This window comes from Petromyzon marinus, unplaced genomic scaffold (assembly GCF_048934315.1).
Source record: "Petromyzon marinus isolate PM22_M1 ecotype Great Lakes invasive population unplaced genomic scaffold, UKy_Petmar_22M1.pri1.0 PM_G_Scaffold_10, whole genome shotgun sequence".
Classification (NCBI taxonomy): domain Eukaryota; kingdom Metazoa; phylum Chordata; class Hyperoartia; order Petromyzontiformes; family Petromyzontidae; genus Petromyzon; species Petromyzon marinus.
In genome coordinates, this window is record NW_027422651.1 from 2,084,233 (window position 1) to 2,092,500 (window position 8,268).

General features: G+C 49.9%; 1 protein-coding gene across 1 annotated transcript in view; it reads right to left on the minus strand.

Annotated features, from left to right (window-relative positions):
• Window positions 1-8,268, minus strand: part of LOC142908626 (uncharacterized) — a 25,202-nt gene continuing 16,934 nt past the window's right edge. The window contains exons 8-10 of the mRNA XM_076059394.1: window positions 4,003-4,312; window positions 2,680-2,749; window positions 1-87 (exon numbers count right to left, since the gene is read on the minus strand). Coding sequence (XP_075915509.1) covers window positions 2,701-2,749; window positions 4,003-4,312 — 359 coding nt within the window. The 3' untranslated portion in view covers window positions 1-87; window positions 2,680-2,700. The remainder of the gene's footprint in view (window positions 88-2,679; window positions 2,750-4,002; window positions 4,313-8,268) is intronic.

An 8,268-nucleotide genomic window follows, 5' to 3' on the forward strand; every position in this document is an offset into this window, starting at 1 on the left:
CCACCATAACCACCACCACCATCACCACCATCACCGTCGTAGTTGTCGTCAAGGCGACCCCCGGCCAGCAGGCTGCTGTCCAAGTCACTGTAAGAAGTGAGGACAGTGAGCGAGGAGTCAGACTCCGTACTGGGGCTCAGCCACTTGGGGAAGATATCCAAGTGACATTTCTCTGACAGATCGATTGCGATTTGATTTGCGATAAAAAATACATTGAGTCAAGCTCCGATTCAATATTCACTGTGTAATCGATGTAAAACACGTGATGGAGTCATTGCCACGTGATACCACCACAATATGAGCTGCTCTGGATATATTCTAATGCAAGAATGAGAACTTGAATTGCTTCCAGCGTGTATTTATTAAAATGTTCTAATTGAAATAGAACATCATTGGAAACCTCATTTGCCAGTAACAAAATACGATGATTGGTTTTTTACCCTTTTATCTGGCAACAAAACTGACACCTTTTTTACAAGTAGTCATGTTTACATTGACCACAATACCTGCGGTCGGAACGCAAACACAAAACAACTCTGATAATGTAAAAAGGGTAAAAAACCCATCATCATATTTTGTTACTGGCAAATGCGGTTTCCAATGGTGCAAATGCTTTACCCCGAGCTCTCATACTCTGATGGTGCATTGTCTTTGAGTTGTGCGCCTTTTGGCGTCTTCTGGTCCAACACCAACGTGAGACGAGGCTCTAAAGAAAGCCGTCTCGGGTGTGGACCAATCAATTTCAAGGACAGTGCCAATACATTATCAGAGTTGTTGTTTTGTGTTTGCGTTCCGACCGCAGGTATTGTGGTCAATGTCAACATGACTCCTTGTAAAAAATGTGTCACTTTTGTTTCCAGATAAAAGGGTAAAAAAACAATTATGAAATAGAACAATCAAACATAGAACAATTGTTAAGTGAAATAAATAAAGACACGCACAGAATCACAGCCTTTGCAATTTGCTCATCGCATTGTTCAAATTGCGATTTCGATTTCAGATCGATTCATCGTTCATCCCTTCTACATACCTGGTGGTGGTGGTGATGGTGGTGGTGATGGTGGTGGTGATGGTGGTGGTGATGGTGGTGATGGTGGCGGTGGTGATGGTGATGGTGGTGATCGTGGTGATGGTGGTGATGGTGGTGGTGGTGATGGTGGTGGTGATGATGGTGGTGATGGTGATGGTGGTGATGGTGGTGGTGATGGTGGTGGTGGTGATGGTGGTGGTGGTGATGGTGATGGTGGTGATGGTGGTGATGGTGGTAGTGGTGGTGATGGTGGTGATGGTGGTGATGGTGGTGGTAGTGGTGGTGATGGTGGTAGTGGTGGTGATGGTGGTGATGGTGATGATGGTGGTGATGGTGGTGGTGATGGTGGTGATGGTGGTGGTGATGGTGGTGATGGTGGTGGTGATGGTGGTGGTGATGGTGGTGATGGTGGTGGTGATGGTGGTGGTGATGGTGGTGGTGGTGATGGTGGTTGTGGTGGTGATGGTGGTGGTGATGGTGGTGATGGTGGTGGTGAAGGCGGTGGTGGTGGTGATGGTGGTGACGGTGGTGGTGGTGATGGTGGTGGTGATGGTGGTAGTGGTGGTGATGGTGGTGGTGATGATAGTGGCGATGGTGGTGGTGATGGTGATGATGGTGGTGGTGATGATGGTGTTGATGGTGGTGATGGTGGTGATGGTGGTGGTGATGGTGGTGGTGGTGATGGTGGTGGTGATGGTGGTGATGGTGGTGGTGGTGGCGGTGGTGGTGGTGATGGTGGTGACGGTGGTGGTGGTGGTGATGGTGGTGGTGATGGTGGTAGTGGTGGTGATGGTGGTGGTTGTGATGATGATAGTGGTGATGGTGGTGATGGTGGTGGTGATGGTGGTGATGGTGGTGGTGATGGTGGTGGTGATGGTGGTGGTGGTGATGGTGGTTGTGGTGGTGATGGTGGTGGTGATGGTGGTGATGGTGGTGGTGAAGGCGGTGGTGGTGGTGATGGTGGTGACGGTGGTGGTGGTGATGGTGGTGGTGATGGTGGTAGTGGTGGTGATGGTGGTGGTGATGATAGTGGCGATGGTGGTTGTGATGGTGATGATGGTGGTGGTGATGATGGTGTTGATGGTGGTGATGGTGGTGACGGTGGTGGTGGTGGTGATGGTGGTGGTGATGGTGGTAGTGGTGGTGATGGTGGTGGTTGTGATGATGATAGTGGTGATGGTGGTGGTGATGGTGATGATGGTGGTGGTGATGGTGATGATGGTGGTGGTGGTGGTGATGGTGGTGATGGTGGTGGTGGTGATGGTGGTGATGGTGGTGGTGATGGTGGTGGTGGTGCTGGTGGTGATGGTGGAGGTGATGGTGGTGATGGTGGTGATGGTGGTGGTGATGGTGGTGGTGGTGATGGTGGTGGTGGTGGTGATGGTGGTGGTGATGGTGGTGATGGTGGTGGTGGTGATGGTGGTGGTGGTGGTGATGGTGATGGTGGTGGTGATGGTGGTGATGGTGATGGTGGTGATGGTGGTGGTGATGGTGGTGGTGATGGTGGTGGTGGTGGTGATGATGGTGGTGGTGATGGTGGTGGTGATGGTGGTGGTGATGGTGGTGGTGGTGATGGTGATGGTGGTGGTGATGGTGGTGGTGGTGGTGGTGATGGTGGTGATGGTGATGGTGGTGATGGTGATGGTTACCTGCACACGACATTGACACCATCAGTCATCTGCAGCTTCTCGTGGTCCAGGCTCTGGGCGCCTCCTCCTCCTACAAACAACAACAACTTTACACTACACTATACACTACACTATACACTACTATACACTACTCTATACACTACACTATACACTACACTATACACTACTATACACTACACTATACACTACACTATACACTACACTATACACTACACTACACACTACACTATACACTACACTATACACTACACTATACACTACACTATACACTACACTATACACTACTATACACTACACTATACACTACACTATACACTATACATTACACTATACTATACACTATACAGTACGCTATACACTACACTATACACTACACTATACACTACTATACACTACACTATACACTACACTAAACACACTATACACTACTATACACTACACTATACACTACACTATACACTGCACTACACACTACACCATACACTACACTTTACACTACTATACACTACACTATACACTACACTATACACTACACTATACACTACACTTTACACTACACTATACACTGCACTACACACTACACTACACTTTACACTACACTATACACTACACTATACACTACACTATACACTACGCTATACACTACACCACACACTACACTATACACTACACTATACACTACTATACACTACACTATACACTAATATACACTACACACTACACTATACACTACTATACACTACACTATACACTACTATACACTACACTATACACTACACTTATACACTACACTATACACTACTATACCTACACTATACACTACTATACACTACACTATGCACTACACTATACACTACACTATACACTACACTATACAAATACACAACACACTACACTACACTATAAACTAGTAACTAATTGGCTGTGTCAGGTGGTGAAGGCTTTAATGACAAAGCATTGAGATATTCACGCCATGTAACACAACAACGAGCCCTACTGTGGACACAACGGCAATGTTGTGTCCATACCGTAGCAGCGAGACCTCCCGCGTGCCCGGCGAGGCAGTCAACATCTCAGCAGACCGCCACCACCACCACCACCACCCCCACCACCCCCACCACCCCCATCATCACCACCACCACCACCACCACCCCCACCACCACCACCACCCCCACCACCACCACCACCCCCACTACTACCACCACCACCACCACCGCCACCACCATCACCACCACCCCCACCCCCACCACCACCCCCACTGCCCCCACCACCACCACCACCGCCCTCACCACCACCCCCACCACCACCACCACCGCCGCTCACCGGGACGCTTGCCGGCGGCGCTCCAAATGCCCCACGCGGTGCCCAGCAGGAAGGGCGCCAGAAACGGCGCCGCCACCGCCACCATCAGCGTCACCATCAGCGTCAACATCAAGCGCACGGAGGAGGAGGAGGAGGTGGTGGTGGGGGTGGTGGTGGTGGGGGTGGTGGTGGTGGTGGTGGGGGTGGTGGTGGGGGTGGGGGTGGTGGTGGGGGTGGTGGTGGTGGGAGTGGGGGTGGTGGTGGGAGTGGTGGTGGTGTTGGTGGTGAGTGGGGGTGGTGGTGGGAGTGGTGGTGGTGTTGGTGGTGTTGACTATGAGAGCGGGAAGACACGGGGAGATACGGGGAGTTACGGGGAGACAGAGAGAGACAGAAACACGGAGAGACAGAGACACAGACAGAGAGACAGAGAGACAGACAGAGAGACAGAGACACAGACAGAGAGACAGAGACACAGACAGACAAAGAGAGACAGAGACACAGACAGAGAGAGAGAGACAGAGGCAGACAGAGAGACAGAGACAGTCTGTGTATATCTGTGTGTGTGTGTGTCTGTGTGTATCTGTGTGTGTGTCTGTGTGTATCTGAGTGTGTCTGTGTCTATCTGTGTGTGTCTGTGTCTATCTGTGTGTGTCTGTGTCTGTGTGTATCTGTGTGTATCTGTCTGTGTATATCTGTGTGTGTGTCTGTGTGTGTCTGTGTGTCTGTATATATCTGTGTGTGTGTCTGTGTGTGTCTGTGTGTCTGTGTCTGTGTATATCTATGTGTGAGTCTGTGTATATCTGTGTGTGTATCTGTGTATATCTGTGTGTGTCTGTGTGTGTCTGTGTGTATCTGTGTATGTGTGTATCTGTGTGTGTCTGTGTCTGTGTATATCTGTGTGTGTGTGTCTGTGTATATCTGTGTGTGTGTATTTGTGTGTATATGTGTGTGTCTGTGTCTGTGTATATTTGTGTGTGTGTCTTTGTATATCTGTGTGCGTGTGTCTGTGTATATCTGTGTGTGTCTGTGTATATCTGTGTGTCTGTGTCTGTGTGTATCTGTGTGTGTGTGTCGGTATATATCTGTGTGTGTCTGTGTCTGTGTGTATCTGTGTGTGTGTGTCTGTGTGTATCTGTCTGTGTGTGTGTCTGTGTATATCTGTGTGTGTCTGTGTATATCTGTGTGTGTGTGTCTGTGTATATCTTTGTGTGTGTGTCTGTGTATATCTGTGTGTGTGTGTGTCTGTGTATATCTGTCTGTGTGTGTGTCTGTGTATATCTGTGTGTGTGTGTCTGTGTATATCTGTGTGTGTGTGTGTCTGTGTATATCTGTGTGTGTGTGTCTGTGTATATCTGTGTGTGTGTGTGTCTGTGTATATCTGTGTGTGTGTGTCTGTGTATATCTGTGGGTTGTCTGTGTCTGTGTGTATCTGTGTGTGTGTGTGTCTGTGTATATCTGTGTGTGTGTGTCTGTGTATATCTGTGTGTGTGTGTCTGTGTGTATCTGTCTGTGTGTGTGTGTCTGTGTATATCTGTGTGTGTGTGTCTGTGTATATCTGTCTGTGTGTGTGTCTGTGTATATCTGTGTGTGTCTGTGTCTGTGTATATCTGTGTGTGTGTGTGTCTGTGTATATCTGTGTGTGTGTCTGTGTATATCTGTGTGTGTGTGAATATGTGTGTGTCTGTGTCTGTGTATATCTGTGTGTGTGTGTCTGTGTGTGTCTGTGTATATCTGTGTGTGTGTGTATCTGTGTGTATATGTGTGTGTCTGTGTCTGTGTATATTTGTGTGTGTGTCTGTGTATATCTGTGTGCGTGTGTCTGTGTATATCTGTGTGTGTCTGTGTATATCTGTGTGTCTGTGTCTGTGTGTATCTGTGTGTGTGTGTCGGTATATATCTGTGTGTGTCTGTGTCTGTGTATATCTGTGTGTGTGTGTCTGTGTGTATCTGTCTGTGTGTGTGTCTGTGTATATCTGTGTGTGTCTGTGTCTTGTAATTACCAACACGCTGTTCCGGCATCAGCGCATCCACACAACATCATGGATGCATGCCAGATCCAAGCAAGAACATCTGCTGGACTACATAGTGACGGGCCAGCGGATACGAGCCCATGTCCTTGACACCAGGACTTACCGTGGAGCTGATCTGCCCTCTGACCATCGACTAGTCATCTGTAAGATGCGCCTGCCATTCTTCCACTCCGGTGGAGGGTGTACACCCAGGACCCCATTCCAACCTAAAGTGGCCTGGTCTCAGTTATCTGATGAAAGTTGCAAGCGAGAATTTCATCATCGCTTGCGGCTGGGGTTGGCATCGTCCCCGACTCCTCCTGATGTCGAGGGTAAATGGGCGAGGTTTAGGACTGTGACTCATGCAGCTGCAATGGCTGCTTTGGGTACGCGGTCCAGACCTCCCCAGAGACCCTGGCTGACAGAGGAGGTGTTCAGGATGGTTGAGAAAAAGCGACAGGCCCATTGTCATCGGCTACAGAATCCCACGTCAGAGAATGAGGAGGCTTACCGCAGCCTTCACTCGGAGGTTCGGAAAGCCGTGAGGCGCTGCAAGGATGGGTGGTGGTCACGGGTTGCTGAGGAGATGGAGTCTGCCTCAGTGGCCCGTGATCACAAATCTCTATTTAACTCCATCAAAAAAGTAATCTGCAGCGCCACACCTATTACCATCATTAGGGGAAAAAACGGTGACGCAATCTCCGACCCCCAGGAACAGGTTTGCAGATTTGCTGAGCATTTCTGTGAGGTCCTGGGGGAGGGAAAATCCCTCAGCCAGGAAAACATCGTGGCACAAAGTGAGGATGACCCTGCTGAGGCTGCGGTGCCTCAAGTATTGAAAGAAGTCACCCCCTGTGAGTGGCTGGCTGAGGTGCCATCTGTTGAGGAAGTACTGAAGGCGATCCGGAGTCTGAGACCAGGAAAGGCAGCGGGCAGAGATGATCTCCCAAGCGAAATGCTGAGGGAGGGCGGCGTTTGTGCACAGACTGCCCTATATGACATCATAACAACAGTCTGGACCACTGGACGGGTTCCGCAGGATTGGAAGGATGCCCTGGTGGTCCCCCTTTTTAAGAAGGGGGACCGTACAGACTGTAACAACTACAGGGGCATCTCACTCAGTGTGCCGGGAAAGGTCCTGGCAAGGATTATTCAACATCGCCTTGCCAGGCACGCTGAGGAGAGGCTTGCGGAGCCCCAATGCGGTTTCAGGAAAGGGCGGTCCTGCACAGATGCCATATTTTCTGTCCGTCTGCTACAGCAGAGGTGTAGGGAAATCCAACAAGACCTACATCTCTGCTTTATTGACCTGGTTAAGGCCTATGATACCATCAGTAGGCCTGGGCTCTGCGTTGTTCTTCGTGCTTTTGGAGTACCTGACCCTCTGCTCATGATCATTAAGGACCTTCATGATGGTGAGCAGGCCCGGGTAAAACTACGTGGCCGGGAGTCAGAGCCATTCCCTGTACACCTTGGGGTGCGACAGGGATGTCCTCTGGCTCCCACATTATTTAACATCTATTTTGACCACGCAGTTCGTGAAGCCTTCAATAGCTGTACCGGGGGAATCTCCATATGGTACAGATAGAATGGGAGGCTGATCGACGCCCGGGTGCGGTCAAGGGATGGCTCCCTCTTGCTCAACCACGTTATGTATGCTGATGATTTGGTAATAGCTGCTCATTCAGAGGAGGAGTTGGAGACGCTGCTGCTGAGACTGGAGCTTACCACTAAGAGGTGGGGCCTTACCATCAGCCCCACCAAAACTAAGCACCTGCCTGGGTATTTTGTACCATCGGACACTCCACCCCACAACTCCCAATCGGTGATGGGGCAATTGTGGAGAGAGTGGAGAGTTTCCCATACCTGGGCAGTGTGCTTATGACTGGCTCCAGTTTAACAGCAGAGGTCTCACTCCGAATCAGTCGAGCGACAATCTTTTCATCGGTTGCGTAACTCTGTGTGGAAGCTACCTGGTCTGTCGCTCCGCACTAAGCTTCAGGTCTTCTCGGCCACGGTCATTCCCTCCCTTCTCTACGCTTGCGAAACGTGGACCCCCCCTAATGGAACATCTTCGCCGGTTAGAAACATTTAGGCTGGCCTGCCTACGATCCATCCTGGGTTTAACCAGACTGGATTGTGTGAGGAGCTCACAAATCCTTGAAAGATCTGGGCAAGGTCCCATCGGTGAGCTCCTCCGGCGAGGAAGGCTGCGATGGCTGGGTCATATAGCCCGCATGCCCAGCCACCGCATGCCGAAACAGCTTTTGTTCGGCCG